Raw genomic sequence first — 18,586 nt, forward strand, 5'->3', positions numbered from 1 at the left:
TAGCTACATTTATCACGTTAACATGATGTTTTCTGTTGCTTTTTTTTTTTTTTTTTGACTCAGCTTCTCATAATCCTTAAGTTTGGGGAGTTCAGGTTTGTTGTCTTTTTTCTCTCCAAGCAAAACTCAGAGTATTCAATAAAATTAAACACACACACACACACACACACACACACACATACACACAGAGTAATGCTGAGAAATGTTTTCTAAGAAACTGTGCTGTGCTCCACTTTTTTAAGAAGGTTGTTTTTTGTATATGGCTTGCTCAGTGGGGGCTGACACAGCCGATGCTTTTCCTTCCGGAGCGCTTGCTCTCTTGCTTTTGACGCCTTGCTTTCCTGGACCTTCTCAGCGGCCTCTCCTCTCTTTTGCTGCCTTCTTCTCACTTCTCCAGCTGCTCTTTCCTCCAGTATCAGCCATGTGATAACCCTTGAACTCTGGTTCTGAATCTCCTGACCTCAGCATTTCAGACTTGTAGGTGTGGTTACCAGGAGCTGCTAGGGTGGGTAAAAGGCATTTCAAAGTTATGCATAAAAAAAGCATCTTTGATTCCTATCCACCTCCTACCTCCTCCCAACTCGTTCAATCCCCCAAACCTGGTCAGTGGTTCAAGCCCAAAACCCACCTTCTTGTCATTTTCTACATGGCACAAAATATTATCTGAGAGCCCCTATTTCTTTTTTTGTTTACTGTATTTCTCCTCCCGCCAGGACGAGAGCAGGACTTCTTCTGTCTTGTTCACCATCGTATCGCCACAGCTCCTAGAAAGTTCCTCACACATATCAAGTGCTCAGTAAACACTTGCTGAAGAATTAAATGGATATTTATTGTTTTTACTCCACTGCTCCTAAAAATATATACATGTTAAATAAATAACTAAATGAATGAGAAAAAATGTATAAAGAGACATGATACTGCTTCATCATAACACTTCTCCCTCAAAAATGAACACATGATCTGGGCTTCCCTGGTGACGCAGTGGTTGGAAGTCCGCCTGCCGATGCAGTGGACGCGGGTTCGTGCCCTGGTCCGGGAAGATCCCCCATGCCGTGGAGCGGCTGGGCCCGTGAGCCATGGCCGCTGAGCCTGTGCGTCTGGAGCTTGTGGTCCGCAACGGGAGAGGCCACAACAGTGAGAGCAAAAAAAAAAAGAACACATTGTCATCATCATTAGGGATGATCAGCTTACTGTTTTAAATAGTCATCTTTCTTAGATTAAAAATTACTCCCACCTTTAATACATATCCCACTCTAAAAGACTAGTTTCTTGTTAGTTGAATGAATTACTGAGTTGGACTGCCCCTAAGCAGTTCTTATTGTGCTCACATTTGTGACGTCATTTTGATGTCACAGGCAATGGGCATTGTTTGAAAAAAGAATACAGCATTCAATTAAAATATCTGCATGTATGAGCTCTGCTACCTGCGTCCTAAATATTCATTCCACATTAACCTGGCTAATCAGTGGCAGTAGGAACCTAAATCAACAAATGATCTAAAGATCACTGGTTAATGTACAGATACTGCTTTAGTGCTCATGTTTGAACACACTTGATTGTTAGTCCCAGAGGAGGTTATCAAGGGTTCCATTGCTGCAAGGTGCCAGGAGACCAGTAGTTCTCAACCCTGGCTGCACATTAGAATCTCATGAAAAGATTTAAAGATGCTGATGCCAAGCTCTCCCCCAGGCAGAGTGAACTCTAGAATGTCTGGCAGGTAAGGCTTGGATACCCTGGGTGATTTTTATATACATATAAGCTTGAGAACTTCCCTGTGGAAGAGAGAGAATAGGAGATCTTAGCATTTTACCATGGGTTAACCATATGCAGTGTTGAGGAAAACACCCACTTGCTGCAGTCTTTTGTCCAATATGGGAGCTCCTGGCCACTTGTGGTTATTTCAATCTAAATTAGTTTAAGTTACATAAAGTTTAAAATTCAGTTCTGCAGTCATACTGGTTCTATTTCTATTTATTTATTTATTTTCACCAGCCACATTTTAAGTGCTCCATAGCCACATGTGTATGGTGGCTATTGTATTGGCTAGTGCAGATACAGAATATTTAGAGCACTGCAGAAAGTTCTTTGGATAATGCTTTTTTAGATCTCTGGTCAGCAAAGAGCAACTGAAGTTTTAATCTTATGAAATGTTTAAAAAGTCCATTTTGGAGAATATTCACAGCTTTGTCATAGAAACCAAGATATTTCCTGTTATTACTTTCCTAAGTGTTCTGCATATAAAATAAAATATTGAACTCAGGATAGATATTTTTATGTCTTTGGGTTAGTGATAGAATTTCTTAAACAAAGTATTAACTCAGTATCCTGCATCATATAAGTATAAATATCAGTTGAGTGTGTATTTGTGTCTCTGTTTGAATGTCCAACAATGATGGTCTAAGAATTTTTCTATTTAAACCACATACTGGAAGTTCAAAAACCGGGGCTCTAATACTGCTTTCATGATTAATCTGTGTGGCTTTTAAGTTCATTTACAATTAAAATTAAATGCTGCCCATCTAGTCCCTGGAGTGGTCATCCCAGGAATAGCAATGTGTTTATGCTGACAGCCATACCCTGTCACCTGTCGCCCTGGAGACTGGTGCCTGGTGCTTCTCAGACAGATGGCCAGGATGAGGGTTGCAGGGCATAGGAGAGTGAAGCCAGCCGCCCACCCAGGGGTGGAGCCTGTGACCTTGTCTCTTTAGACTTCTCTCATTAGCTCCACTAGCTTTCCACAGGCAGCCACATCCTAGGACTGGCAAGGCTAGGAGGTGATGGAGACATTAATACCTTTTAAACAGTGTTTCCGTCAAAGCACTTAAAAGGCTTATCTGCATAGAAGTGAGAAACTATAGATGGATAGACAGGTGGAGATCTAGACAGTAAACATGCATGTATGCATTTTCATAAACACGTATTCCAGTGTATTATTTCCACAGACATTTGTATGGCCATATCCATACTCTGTGACTGTCCCTCCTGAGGACTTTGGGGGGAAAAGTGAATAGAAAACTCTGAGTGGCTTTGATAAATTCTTTTTCACTCTCAGTGATGATTTTTCTTTCACTGCCTTTCTTCCTGCTTTTGTTCACCTCTCTCAGCTTTGAAACGTGTTCGCTCACAGCCCATCCTGGTTCATGGGAACTTTCCATGGCTCCCAGGCCCCATCCCCTGCATCACTCCCTGCCTTCCCCATGTCAGTGAAAGGGCAACCTGTATTTTCACAGGTGGAGCCAAGGTTCACACACACAGACCTCAGTGGCCCCGGCTGACTCTGAATACAGTCTAAACAATTTAATGCATGTGGGTGATTTTTTTAGAGAGGGCTACAGTCTCTTCTCTTTGACAAAAGAGAAGTGTAGAAATGAAAGTAAGAATGACTATATGACAGATTTTGTTTAAATAATTAAAATCTAAAGTTTTTGAGAATTCCCTTATTTTTTTTTTTTTTTTGCGTTTTTAGTAACTAACATTTTAGTATGGGTGAAATTTTTCTTTCGTTTTAATAATTACCAGGTAACTTAACTTAAAAAATTAACAGGGAGAAACAATGAGAAAGACAAAGTTTTTAAAAATCAGAATAAGATTATTATTGTAAATATAAAAATGGCTTATAATAAAATATACTTGCCCTGCCATGATTCCCACGATTCATTTATTGTGTTGATTTTATGATTAGATTTTTCTTGAATTGGTTAATTTCTTAATGGGGTAAACAATTTAAACAAGCCTCTTAGACCATCAAGGTTTAATTCCATTCTTTGTAACAATATAATGCAGAATTATATGAAATAAGGTTTATTTCATGGTCACTGAGACAGCTAAAACAGTGGCTTATCAAAATTATAGTAGGAAATAACTGATTCTCATAGCTTTTTTAAATTTGCTCTTCCACTCCCACAGGGGACACCTGTATTTGTGCATGCTGGCCCCTTTGCCAACATTGCCCACGGCAACTCTTCAGTGTTGGCTGATAAAATTGCCCTGAAACTGGTTGGTGAAGAAGGATATGTAGGTAAGTCACTTTTTTTAAATGTAGTTTTTGAAGAATATTGAAGAAATCTGAAAGGTAATGGCTGGAACAGAGTGAGATCCATTCTGACTTGAAATATATATTCTTGTAAGCCCACCTTTCAGAGATGGCCTCAGTACTGGAAAAACCCTAAGGTCTGGGCTGTTCTAGTGATATGACATTGTGGTTGACCCATAGATTTTGATGTCAAGTGCATGTGGTTTAGAATATAAGCTCTGACACTTGCTGACGACGTGACTTTGGGTACAGTGTAATGACCTCTGAGCCTCAGCTTTCTCAGCTGAGAAATGGTGATAACAATATTGTATCAAACCTTATAGGGTTATTTTGAAAACCAAATGAGATTATTTATTCATTCAACAAATATTTATTGACAACCTAACACATACAAGGCATGCAACTCAGAGCTGTGGCTACGCGGTGAGCAAAGCAGACCTAGTCCTGCCCTGCTGGAGCATACTGTGTGTGTAATTTAACAGGAGAAAATGCTCATTAAATGTTAGCCAATGCTAGCAGTAATAGTAATACTGACTACTTGAAATGAAATCAGTCTGCTCTTCGTTGATTCCGAGTGTGGTTTTGTGGCCTAATGGAGGGGAGATTCCCAACCATTAGACTAGGACATTTTTATTAGTAGGGCCTCAGATGTTTTGCTGCTGTGAAGCTCTTCTTTGTGGTACCTGCTTCTCTCTGGCTTTTGTTGGATATTCCAGCCATAAAGACGGGGACACTGCCATAGAGTTTGCTCAGTCCGCACCAGCCCCAATCCCACCCACAATATTAAGGTTGTAAGAAAGAAAAAGATAAACAAAGGTTCATGGAATATCACCTTAATTTGACATCTGAGGCATTACACTGGCAGATTTTCACATGCCAACAAGTAATTTACATTCACTGCGTGAGTGTCTATAATCAAGTCTAGCAGTTGCTTTTTTCACACTGATCGTTAGCCTTGTATCTCAGAAGTGAGTTATTTTACATGAAAAGATTCTGCTGGACAAAAGATCTTAGCTCTGCATTTTTACACTTGGATGTTAAAAAGATCCCTCAGGGTGGCTGAGTCTGTTTTAAGAATTCCTTATAGACATACAATCAGGATCAAATGAGGATTTATGTGGTTCATTTCTCAAAGGTCTGCATTATACAGCTCTCGTGTACTTCGCTGCTTGGGTACCAAATCTGCTATGAGAGGAGCTAGACATGCCATCTAAGTGGATTTGCTCAATTGATCACAGCATAATTGTAGAGCTAATGGAGGAGGTTGAGTAAGGGCGGGCACTGAAAAGTTGGATGCTCACGTGAAGTGTAGGTTCTAAAGCATCAACTCCACAAATAAAAGAGTTTCTAGAAGAAAGCACTCTATTTTATGCTGACAGAGCTCTCTGCCTCTGTACCAATCCTTCCTTTATCAACACATATTTATAGAATATGTGTTGTCATGGCTAAGAATTTTTAAAGGCATATGCTGGTCATGTACACAGAACACACTAGCTCTCTCTGTGACCTTGGAGAAGCCATTAGCATCTTTGGGCGTGTCCCTTGTAGGCAGTCTCATCTGAAAAATGAGAAGCTGGACTAGACAAGGAATTGGATCTGGATAGTTAGCCATGGACCCAGAGTTAGAAGCTGTGGAATCGGAACCCTGCCTGGTAACATGATTTGAAGCCATTTACTTAACTTCTCTAGTCTCTGTGTCCTCTCTGATAAAAGGAGAATACCTGTGCTGCAGTATTTTAATGAGTAATATCAAAAGAGAAAGTGCTTTTAAACCTAGAGAACTATGCAAATGTCAATAATTATGTGAATTATTTCTATGATCTTTTCTAGTCTAAGAGGCTGTACATGGGAGATAGTTCAGTGACAGTGAAATCTGTCCACTGCCAGAGGTTTAGAAGCCTAGTTCTAGAATCAGAGTATCTCTGTCAGCTCCTTTCAAGTTGTGTAACTTTAGGCAAGGTAACCCTTCTGTGCCTCAGTTTCCTTATCTGTAAAGTAAGGATTTTAATAGGACTTGCCTCATAGGTTTGAAATGAGGATTAAATAAGACCATGTATAAGTCCTGGCATGGCACCTGACACATGGTAAGACAGGATAATTCTTAGCCACTTCTCATTATTCACTCCATCATTGATACATGACTAATGGAGGTTAAATTTCCTTTTTTATTTAGTTCTTATTTTCAACTGTGGCAAAATGCTTAGAACATAAAATATATCATTTTAACCAATTTTTAAATTTTTATTTATTTATTTATTTATTTATTTATTTATTTTGGCTGCGCTGGGTGTTAGTTGTGGCATGCAGGATCTTTAGTTGCGACATGTGGGATCTTATCGTTGCAGCATGCGAACTCTTACTTGTGGCATGCATGCGGGATCTGGTTCCCTGACCAGAGATCAAACTGGGGCTCCCTGTGTTGGGGGCATGGAGTCTTACCCACTGGACCACCACGGAGTTCCCATTTTAACCATTTTTAAGTGTACCACTCTGTGAAATGCTTTCACATTGTTGTGCAACCGTCACCATCATTCATCTCCAGGACTCTTCATCTTGCAAAACTAAAACTCTGTGTCCGTTGAACAACAACTCCCCATCTCTCCAGTGCCTGAAACCACCATTCTACTTTCAGTCTCTGAACATCACTATTCTAGATAATTCATACCAGTATTTTTCCTTTTGTGACTGGCTTATTTCACTTAACATAATGTCCTCAAAGTTCACCCATGTTGTAGCATTTGTCAGAACTCCCTTACTAGTTAATTAAAGCTGAACAATACTCCATCGTATGCATGTAACACATTTTGTTTATCCATTCATCTGTCCATGGACCTTCCACCTTTTGGCTGCTGTGAATAATGCTGCTATGAATATGAGTGTACAAATATATCTTTTTATATTATTTTTAATATATAAAGATCATGGTCCATTATGTATAACTGTGTAACACCAGTGACTTAGATCAGTATAGACCACAAGACTCAAGACCTGTGGTGTTAAACTCTCACGAAGGTGGCAGATTGATGCTGCAGCTCCATGAAATGCTGGGAGCAAAGTCAGTGTCCTGAACAGTGGGAATAAGGAACAATGCTCTTTCCCCATTGCCTGGTCAAGCCTGCTCTGTGGGCTGGTTCATCCCTTGCACTTGGAATAAATTTATGGTAGGTTGCACTCGCTCCCAGTTAATATCTGGTTCCTTTAAAATATTTTTTAAAACATTCCTCTAGTCACTTTGGTCACAAAAATAGTCTCATTTTATTAAAAGGATATGGGTCCAGTCTCATGAAAACTCCAAATTTCATTCAAATTGAAGCTTCACCCTGCCTTCCTGGGTCTGCCTCTGGGCGACAGTGGGATGGGGAAGGTGGCTGCTGCTTCTCTGAGCCCCCTCACCTTGCACTTAGGTCGACTCTGGCCCCTCCAGGGTTGAAGGTTGGCCATTCGATGGTACCAGTCTGGCCTCTTCCGCACTCTTGGCAGAAGACCTCTGGGCTGTATATCTCCCTTTCAGAAAATCCTGCTGCTGGTTCCACACCTGGTCTCCGGGTACCGCAGCCCTTCGACCTCTGACCTTCCATCGGTGGGAATGCAGTTACATCTCTCGCACAACCCTGTCATGGGCTGTTTCTTTTCAGCTCATGGACATTTTTCATACCCCAGTCCACCCCTGTGTCCCTGATGGCAGTGTCACTCTTGATTCTTTCCAGTTGTTCTGCTACAGCCTCACTCACTAGCTCCAGAAAAGGGGCAGCAGGTCTGCCTCCTTCCCACTGGAGGCGTGGAGTGGGACTGGCACAGCCATAACTTTCTTTGAAGAAATCCTTCCCCAGGATTTCTTGTCAACCCCTTTCTTTGAAAGGTATCTCTTGGACTAAGGGATGCAAAGTGTATTTTCAAACAATTCCTTTGCACGTGCTGCTAGGTCTAGCATCGTCCTTTGGCATGTGAGCAATTGACATGGTTTTGGGGTGTCAGGCAAAAGACCCCCATTTTAACATCCTTCTACAGAAGTTAAATGCAGTAGTACGGGTTTGTCTGAAGTCTGAGTAAGAATTTATGTCCATAGAAAAGTCTTTGTATATAGGAGACTATCTCTCTTAAGACAAAAAAATGCTCAAACTCAAAAAGATTGGTAATTTGGATTACATTCAAAAAATAAATTATTCATGATAAAAGATACAAGATTAAAAAGGCATGTGACAGATTGGGAGGAAACATTTTCAAAGATAACAGACAAATGACCAGCCTTCAGAATAGATAAACCGCCATGGACTACAGACTGATTTTTTTTAAAAAGGGACTTCCCCTGGTGGCGCAGTGGTTAAGACTCCACCTGCCAATGCAGGGGACACGCATTCAGTCCCTGGTCCGGGAAGATCCCACGTGCGATGGGAAATTATTAGAAGTCATGCCCCCCACCCCAATCTCATTTCTCTGCCCTCCCCACTAGAAGTGCCCACCATCCTGGATTTGGGGTGTTGATGCTCAGGTTTTTAGTTATTGCTGCTAACTTACATATACTCTTTGGTATATATCAACGATTTTCATAAACTTTTTTAAAACTTAGGAGTAGGACCTCTTAATTACAGGTCACCACATTTTACAACCTGATCTTCCAATGCTTGAATGGAATTCACTTAGAATAATATTAAGTTAGACTAATTCGGGTGGGGGGGTATTCATTTTGATTCCAGTATGGCTTATTGGTCATTTTCTGCTCTAATACTGAAAATCCAGGTAATGGAGAGCAGCCACATGACTTAGATTGCAGGCTTCAGCCGCCTGGATTTGAATTGCTCTCTGCTGTGTGCCCACTGTGACCTTAGGTAGGTCGAGTAGCCTCCCCGAATCTTGGTTTCTCCTTACCTAACTCAAGGCTTGTTTTCAGGGTTTAGTGCAGTAATGCTGGAAAAGCACAGAACCTGGTGACTCTGGCCCAAACAGAACAGTGGATGCCAGCTGCTGTTACCACGTTAAGATGCTAACGATCTTTACTTTTAAGATAAACCTTCACAAATATGAATGCATTCCTTCAAGTGAAGGATATCTGTGTTCTGACAATGGAAAACACTACTGCTTGTTCCCTTCTCGGACAAAGGCGTTTAACACCATTATCCATAGAACAGATGTGAGATTCTGAGCAGATCTGATGACTCCTTCGGGTTAGGGCAATCCTTCTTGAAATGCGGGGATCCTTCTGGAGTCCTTCTGGAAATGCTGTATAGTTACCAGGGAGAAAGCAGAATGCCCTGGAACCCAGCAAACTCACAGGTGCATGATATCCTGTACATTTCCTCTTTAAATTTTAAAGTCTTTCTTGCTCACTACTGAAATAACAGGAAAAAGATTTTAGAATTTACAAAAGTAATGTGGTATTGTATCTTCTCTAACCAGTTGCATCTAGCAACTGTGAATATACCACCACTTCTCCGTTCTCTTGTCAACAGATATTTAGGTTGTTTCCAGTGGTTGTGTTATTATAAACAGTAAATGTTGTGTTGAGCAGACATTCTTGCTCTTATCTCCTGGTGCACTTGTGCAAGAGTTTTACCCTAGGAAAGGATTAGATATGCTGGTAACGTCCTACATGTGAATAACATAAAACAAGAATCTTCCCTTGTTAAAGCCTCTGCCCCCCCTCCAGCTCCTTCCTCTGTGGGCTCCTTTGCTGACGCATCGTCCCGCTGCCTGGGCTTATCCTCAGGTCCTTTCTCTTGCTGCCCTATACTTTCACCCTAGGACCTGACTGACCATCTCCACACGTAGCCAGGACCTTTCCTTGACCACCATATATCCAGATGCCTCCTCACACTTAAAAATTTCTAAGCCATATTTTTGATTCTCTTTCCATAGGTCCCAATCCTGCTTCCCCATCTCAGTTGATGACAGTTTCATTCTTCTGGATGCTTTTGTCAAAGGCCTTGAAATCATTCTTCCTTCCTCTTTTTTATTCACACCCCAAACCTAGTCCATCAGAATGGATGTGACCCAACCGCACCTGGCACATGGCTGCCCCACCTGGTTCAGGTCACCACCATCTCTCTCCTGGGCTTTGTGACAGCCACTCCTCACCCCTGCCTGACCACAGAGTCTGTTTCCATAATGCCACCAGAGTGGTCCTGTTGAAGCCTAAGTCACACTCCATCCCGACTCTGCTAAGACCATCCAGTTGTGTATCTTTCAGAATAAACCCAAACGTAATCTCTTCCACCATCTGCCCCTCTGATCTCATCTCCTGCCCTGCCTTTCCCCCAGTTTGCTGAGCATCTGGCATGGGTGCTCCCCGCCGCCTTCCACATCAGGGCCTTTGCACGTGCTGTTCTCACTCTCAAAGCTCTCTCATAACTACATGGTTTGCTCCCTTGCCTCACTCAAGTCTCTGCTTATGTGTCAGGGAGGCCTTCTGCATGCATTCTAACTGAAAGAGCACCCGCACCCCCCCAGCACCCCCATCCTCTGTGCTGCTCCACTAGACATGCAGGCATTTGTGTGAACACTGTCTGTCTCTCCACTGAATATAAATCCTTTAAGGCACTGGGACTTTGGCCCTTTTGTTCACTGCTATATTCTGAGCTTCTGAGTAAATATCTAATAAATGACTCCCCAGTTCAAAGAACTCCATGGAGGTGGGGAGAATCCATTAATTTCCCACCTCAGAAGTATAAGAATTACAAACACGCATTCTAAGGACAACCCTGGTTCAAATACCAGCTCTGTTCCGTATCAGCTGTGACTTTGAATGAGTTATGTAGCCCGGTGTGTTCTCAAACTCAGCATAGCCATTCCCTCTTTTTATACCAAACACTTGACTTTATTGTAAGTAAAACTCAGGTACTATAACCTTCTACAGGTAATTTCAAAACACAATGTAATGTGTTAGTTGTGATATAAAACTATTTTATGGTAACATGATATGTATTTCAGTATGTATTAATTAGGAGAACTACTTCGACTACACTAAAAGATATTCTGAGTAGTGCTTGCACATACACAAGAATTCGTTCACAGGACAGCCACAGGTGCGGAAGGATTAGGTGTGTTTCGGCACCTCAGATGTCACAAGTGGTTATCGGCGTTGCTGATGCGATGTTCTTCCAAAGTGAACATCTCTTGGCAAAGTTCCAAAGAAAACAAAGTTAACCTGCCTTCAATTTGCACTCGTGTTTGCATTCCTTAAAAAAGATAGCTATTGATAGCTTGATTTGGAGTTTTTGTGTAAAACAGATTGTGGGGAGGGCTCTAAGGTCATATAATCATAATCAGGTTTTCCAACTACGAGAGTGGAAGGAAAGTCAGGTGAGGCAGGGGACAAATCTTTGTGGGACTGTCCTGCAGGGTGCAAGGTCTCCAGTATCCTGGCCCCGCCCACATCTTGAGGACCTGCTGTGTGCTGGGCATCCTGCTGGGGACTTTCTCTGTGTTTTAAGTATATGTTAACATGTCTTATACCAACCCTAGGAGGCAGTTGCCATAATACACCCCATTTTACAGGTGAAGAAACTGAGTTAATAGTTGCCCAAAGGCTAACAACTAGTGCAAGGGGGAGCAGAGATTTGAGTCTAAGCCCCAGCACCGAGCCTTTGCTCTTAGCACTGTGCTTTACTGCTTCCTAAATGTACACTTTCATTCTGTATCACCATTATCACATAGCCTTATGCTTAGCACATAACCAGCACTAAATAAATGTTTTTTTAAATGAAAAGTTAGTAATACACATCAGTTTACTGAATAACTTATCTACTGGTAAACATGTCTGAATTTCCTCTAGGCTTTTTATGATAAACATTGGCTTATTTGCCCAGTGGTTTTTTGAGGCAATAATTCATTAATTAAAAGAGTAGTTAAATAAGAAGAGTAAACAGTTTTGAAAGGAGTTTTGAACTTTAGGAATGTCTAACCTGACCTTGACTGTTTCTTTGTGTGCCACAAAATGCAAATTTATTTTCAATGAGTTATCTAGCCTATTCCTACTTGGGATTTATGTGTATTCTGAATAATGTGCTCATAATGTAGTTCTGCTTTCCATCATAAAACATGGAGTTAAAATAAGACCCCTGTCAAAACACTGTCTTGCAGGGATTAGTGCTGTGAAAGTTAGCATAAAATGATTTTTAAATGCATAGGCTTTTTGAGGATTAAAAATAAAAATACCCGCTATGCAATGACTTTAAATTTATATTGCTTGACTACTATCTTACCCCATCTTGGCTGTGAACTTTCAACCCGAGGATGCTGAAGAGTCCAACTACCCTTACTTAATGTATAAATTGTAGTTTAGAAAGTTACAGTTATATGAGGTTGTTCTTAAGCTTTTAGCAATGTTTGATATAATTACAATATTGCGCTGTTCTCGTGCAAAGAAAACCTAGTAGAACTTTGAGTAAGGAATATAAGGAAGCTGACTGTCACTAAATGAGTAGTGTATTCTTGTGTGGAACTTTTTATATCTTTTGGGGGGAGGGGAGAGAAAATTGGATTTTTGGGGCTTTCTAAAAGTCTCAACCTCTTGCTAGCTTCAACCATTAATGGTTCTTTTAGCCATTAATGTTTTGATGTAAGTAACGTAAATTTTAAAAACTACCTGAAGTTTAAAAGAACTATGTCAGTTTACAAAGTGCTTGGTTATCCAGTTCAAAATAAAGCAGAGTAAAGAAGTAACTCTTTACTTGAAGAAAGAGGTATCTCAATGGAATGATAAAGACCTCATGCAATAGAAAAATTTAAACAAATTTGAAAAACAGAAACTAACAATCAGCATCATATTAAATATTGAAGTCCTAAGTGTACACGAATGTATTCAGGCCATGACAAGAATACTTAAGATGATCACCATCATTATTCATCATTATTCTGCAAGTATTAGCCAATGTAATAAAACAAGAACAATACAAAAGTATAAATATTAGGAAGTGATAAATTTTCCACTATTTATATACAGTGTGATCGTATAATAGAGAGTTCAAGAAATTTATTTTAAGTAAATTGGTTGGTTGGTTATTTGGATGCAATGTAAGTATGTAATAGTTTTTCTTTATATCAGCAATAAACAGATACTGTAAAAGGGGAAATCTCCTATTTATATGTGTCCCCAGACTATAAAATACCTAGGGATAAATTTAACAAGAAACGACCATATAGAAAGAAAACCATAAAATGTTATTGAAAGACACAAAGCAGGACTCTTGAGTCTGAATCGTTGGTGAGACATACGCCATGTTCTTTTTTTTTTTTTTTTAATTTTTATTGGAGTATAGTGGCTTTACAATGTTGTGTTAGTTTCTACCATACAGCAAAGTGACTCAAATATATATATGTATACATATATCCCCTCTTTTGGACTTCCTTCCCATTTAGGTTACCACAGAGCATTGAGTAGAGCTCCCTGTGCTATACAGTAGGTTCTCATTAGTTATCTATTGTATACATAGTATCAATAGTGTGTATATGTCAATCCCAGTCTCCCAGTTCATCCCACGCCCCCTTTCCCCAGATTCCACATATACACGTTAATATATGATATTTCTTTTTCTCTTTCTGACTTACTTCACTTCTGTATGACAGTCTCTAGGTCCATCCACGTCTCTACAAATGACCCAATTTCGTTCCTTTTTATAGCTGAATAATATTCCATTGTATATATGTGCCATATCTTCTTTATGCATTCCTCTGCTGATGGACATTTAGGTTGTTTCCTTGTCCTGCTATTATAAATAGTACTGCAGTTAACATCGGGATGCATGTACCTTTTTGAATTATGGTTTTCTATGGATATATGCCCAGTAGTGGGACTGCTGGGTCACATGGTAGTTCTATTTTTAGTTTTTTAAGGAACCTCCATACTGTCCTCCATAGTGGCTGTATCAATGTACATTCCCACCAACAGTGCAAGAGTGTTCCCTTTTCTCCACACCCTCTCCAGCATCTGTTGTCTGTTGATCTTGTGATGATGGCCATTCTGACCGGTGTGAGGTGATAGCTCATTGTAGTTTTGATTTGCATTTCTCTAATGATTAGTGATGTTGAACATCCTTTCATGTGTTTGTTGGCAATCTGTATATCTTCTTTGGGGAAATGTGTATTTAAGTCTTCTGCCCATTTTTGGATTGGGTTGTTTGTTTTTTTGATATGGAGCTGCAGGAGCTGCTTGTATATTTTGGAGATTAATCCTCTGTCAGTTGCTTCATTTGCAAATATTTTCTCCCATTCTGAGGGTTGTCATTTTGTCTTGTTTATGGTTTCCTTTGCTGTGCAAAAGCTTTTAAGTTTAATTAGGTCCCATTTGTTTATTTTGTTTTTATTGTCATTACTCTAGGAGGTGGGTCAAAAAGGATCTTGCTTTGATTTATGTCATAGAGTGTTCTGCCTGTGTTTTCCTCTAAGAGATTTATACTGTCTCGCCTTACATTTATGTCTTTAATCCATTTTGAGTTTATTTTTCTGTATGGTGTTAAGGAGTGTTCTAATTTCATTCTTTTACATGTAGCTGTCCAGTTTTCCCAGCACCACTTACTGAAGAGGCTGTCTTTACTCCATTGTATATTCTGGCCTCTTTTGTCATAGATTAGGTGACCATACGTGTGTGGGTTTATCTTTGGGGTTTCTATCCTGTTCCATTGATCTATATTTCTCTTTTTATGCCAGTACCATACTGTCTTGATTACTGTAGCCCTGTAGTATAGTCTGAAGTCAGGGGGCCTGATTCTTCTAGCACTGTGTTTTTTTTTTTTCTTTTCTCAAGATTGCTTTTGCTATTCAGGGTCTTTTGTGTTTCCATACAAATTGTAAAATTTTTTGTTCTAATTCTGTGAAAAATGTCATTGGTAATTTGATGGGGATTGCACTGAATCTGTAGATTGCTTTGGGTAGTGTAGTCATTTTCACGGTATTGATTCTTCCTATCCAAGAACATGATATATCTCTCCATCTGTTTGTGTCATCTTTGATTTCTTTCATCGGTATCTTACAGTTTCCTGAACAGGTCTTCTGCCTCCTTAGGTAGGTTTATTCCTAGGTATTTTATTCTTTTTGTTGCAATGGTAAATTGGATTATTTCCTTAATTTCTCTTTCTGATCTTTCGTTGTTGTTAGTGTGTAGGAATGCACAAGATTTCTGTGTATTAATTTTTTATCCTGTGACTTTACTAAATTCATTGATTAGCTCTAGTAGTTTACTGGTGGCATCTTTAGTATTTTCTGTGTAAAGTATCATGTCATCCACAAACAGTGACAGTTTTACTTCTTTGCCAATTTGGATTCCTTTTATTTCTTTTTCTTCTCTGATTGCCATGGCTAGGACTTCCAAAACTAAGTTGAATAAAAGTGGCGAGAGTGGACACCTTTGTCTTGTTTCTGATCTTAGAGGAAATGTTCTCAGTTTTTCACCATTGAGAATAATGTTTGCTGTGGGTTTGTCATATATGGCCTTTATTCTGTTGAGGTAGGTTCCCTGTATTCTCACTTTCTGGAGAGTTTTAATCATAAATGGGTGTTGAATTTTGTCAAAAGCTTTTTCTGCATCTATTGAGATGATCATATGGTTTTTATTCTTTAATTTGTTAATATGGTGTATCACATTGATTGATTTGCATATTTTGAAGAATCCTTGCATCCGTGGGATAAATCCCACTTGATCATAGTGTATGATCCTTTTAATGTGCTGTTGGATTCAGTTTGCTAGTATTTTGTTGAGGTTTTTTGCATCTATGTTCATCAGTGATATTGGCCTGTAGTTTTCTTTTTTCGTGGTATCCTTGTCTGGTTTTGGTATCAGGGTGATGGTGGCCTCGTAGAATGAGTCTGGGAGTGTTCCCGCCTCTGCAATTTTTTGGAAGAGTTTGAGAAGGATAGGTGTGAGCTCTTCTCTAAATGTTTGATAGAATTCACCTGTGAAGCCATCTGGTCCTGGACTTTTGTTTGTTGGAAGATGTTTAATCATAGTTTCAATTTCATTACTTGTGATTGGTCTGTTCATATTTTCTATTTCTTCCTGGTTCAGTCTTGGAAGGTTTTACCTTTCTAACAATTGGTCCATTTCTTCCAGGTTGTCCATTTTATTGGCATAGAGTTGCTTGTAGTAATCTCTTATGATCCTTTGTATTTTTGTGGTTTCAGTTGTAACTTCTTTTTCATTTCTAATTTTATTGATTTGAGTCCTCTCCCTTTTTTCTTGATGGGTCTGGCTAAAGGTTTATCAATTTTGTTTATCTTCTCAAAGAGCCAGCTTTTATTTTTATTGATCTGTGCTGTTGTTTTTTTCATTTCTATTTCATTTATTTCTGCTCTGATCTTTATGATTTCTTTCCTTCTACTAACTTTGGGTTTTTTTTGTTCTTCTTTCTCTAGTTGCTTTGAGTGTAAGGTTAGGTTGTTTATTTGAGATTTTTCTTGTTTCTTGAGGTAGGATTGTATTGCTATATACTTCCCTATTAGAACTGCTTTTGCTGCATCTCATAGATTTTGGGTTGTCATGTTTTCATACACATATGCCATGTTCTTGAATGGGAATAGTCAGTGTTAATCATCATTCCTCTGTCAAACTAACATGTAAATTACTATAAAATTACTCTGCTATATATCATACCATATTATGGTATAGCACAGTAATTATGTTGGGGAAGGAAAAAATTTCCCTCTACCCTTGCAGGGTTTTCTGGCTGGCCTAATAATTACATTGACATGAGACAGATTAACAGGAGAAAAACCAAATTTAATCATGTACGTACAGGGAATCAGAACATGAGAGATTCCAAAGACAGTCAGGTAAAATGAAGTATATATGTCATCCGGACTAAGGAGAAGGTTGTAGAGTCTGGGACTTCATAGGTTATGAAGGCAATTCACAGGAAGATGAAAAAGAAAATGTTTGGTAAACAAATGTTTCCTTGATTATGCAGAGACAGTGGGACACAAAGAGGACTTTGATGTCCAGGCCCTGCCAAGTACCCCCCCCACCTACACCTGACCCATATTCTTTGTAGGTGTCTCTGGTGAACGTCCTGTTCCTGGATCAAGCCCTTTATCTAAATTCTTTCAGGCAGTTAAGGAGGAAGTAAAGAGAAAGAATTCCTGAGTCTTCTGTTTCTTAAGAATAATCAACATAAAATAATCCTCATGTCAAAGAGACACATTTTAGGGTGGAAAATTTCACTCGCCTATGGTTACTGTAAAAATAGAGGAAGATGAGCTTCATCGTTAAATCAAGAGCAACATTTGTTTAGATTCTCAAGGAATAAATGATGAGGATAGACAAGAAAAAAAACAATGATGAATGATTTACTTAACTCTAGATATCAAAAGAAGATAATACTGCCATAACAATGAAGAGGAATAAACAAAGAAAACTGATATCAAAGGAATACCTAAGTGTCCTTAATTAGACTTACTCCATTATATGTAGATATTAATAATTTGATAAAGGTGACATTTGAAATCAGTGGCCAGCGGATGTGTTACTGATGAAATGATGTTCAGACATTTGACTATTAATTTTTTTTTCCCATCCAGCCACACTAGTCTTCTTGCTATTCCCCAACCACATTGGGTGCTTCCACCTCAGGATCTTTGCACTGGCTCTTTTCTCTGCCTGGAGCACTCTTTTTTTTGGCTGCCCCACACAACATGTGGGATCTTAGTTCCCTGACCAGGGATCAAACCCGTGCCCCCTGCAGTGGAAGTGTGGAGACTTAACCACTGGACTGACAGGGAAGTCCCCTATTAATTTTTAAACATAAACTTTAGAGTCCTTCATCACAATTTATTCCGAATAAAGATGGATTAAATTTTAACGTGAACATTAAAACATAAAGCTTTAAGAAAAAAAGCGAAAAGTATGGTATTATTGGTATATATGGTAACATCAAGGTTATTAAAAAGAATAGATGTATATAGAACATGGAAAGAAGTTCACAATACATAAAGTAAAAGAAATTATGCTGCCAAACAATATTTATAATGTATTTCTTGCATTTTAAAATTATGAAATAAATATATACCTGCAATGGAAAGGTATGAAAGAAGTATAGCAAATGATTACTTTTATTCATCTGTGGGAAATGGGGTCATGGTGGCCTTCACTGTATTCTTTACATATTTTGGTATTCTTGAAATTTTTACAATTAGTGTGCATTACTTTTGTGATTTTTAAAAAAAAGGAAAAATTGATTTAAAATCTGAAGTTATTTGACACGCAGAGTTAGGGAGAAATGGTTTTTAGGCAGAGTGCACAGAACAAACAAATGTGGATGGGAAAGAGTTGGTGGGTTCTGAGGATAGTTTAGCTGGAGTATAAGACGTGGCAGAGATGAATTTCATGGTTAGATCAGGTCATTTGGAGGGGAACAAATGCCGATCTGAAATGTTATGCTTTCAATTACTGGTAGAGATAAATGGACAGTTCTTCAATAGTGGTTCCATTAAGACTCCCTTGAGAAGATGGCATTTTAGGGAGGTTTTGAAAAACGTTTAAGATCTAATCCAGTAAAGGGGGACAGAGGGGAGAAAGGTCAGTATGTGTTCAGGGAATCACCAGGAGTTCATCCAGCTCAGCGCTGTGGC

The 18,586-nt window shown here is 39.2% G+C and overlaps 1 protein-coding gene across 1 annotated transcript in view; it reads left to right on the forward strand.

The window, feature by feature from the left end:
• The window catches only part of MTHFD1L (methylenetetrahydrofolate dehydrogenase (NADP+ dependent) 1 like), a gene marked incomplete at its 5' end in the record, with an annotated part of 194,017 nt that overhangs the window by 71,339 nt on the left and 104,092 nt on the right, over positions 1 to 18,586 (forward strand). The window contains one exon of the mRNA XM_079716853.1: positions 3,907 to 4,018. Coding sequence (XP_079572979.1) covers positions 3,907 to 4,018 — 112 coding nt within the window. The remainder of the gene's footprint in view (positions 1 to 3,906; positions 4,019 to 18,586) is intronic.

Source organism: Hyperoodon ampullatus (genome assembly GCF_949752795.1).
Source record: "Hyperoodon ampullatus genome assembly, chromosome: 12".
Lineage (NCBI taxonomy): Eukaryota > Metazoa > Chordata > Mammalia > Artiodactyla > Ziphiidae > Hyperoodon > Hyperoodon ampullatus.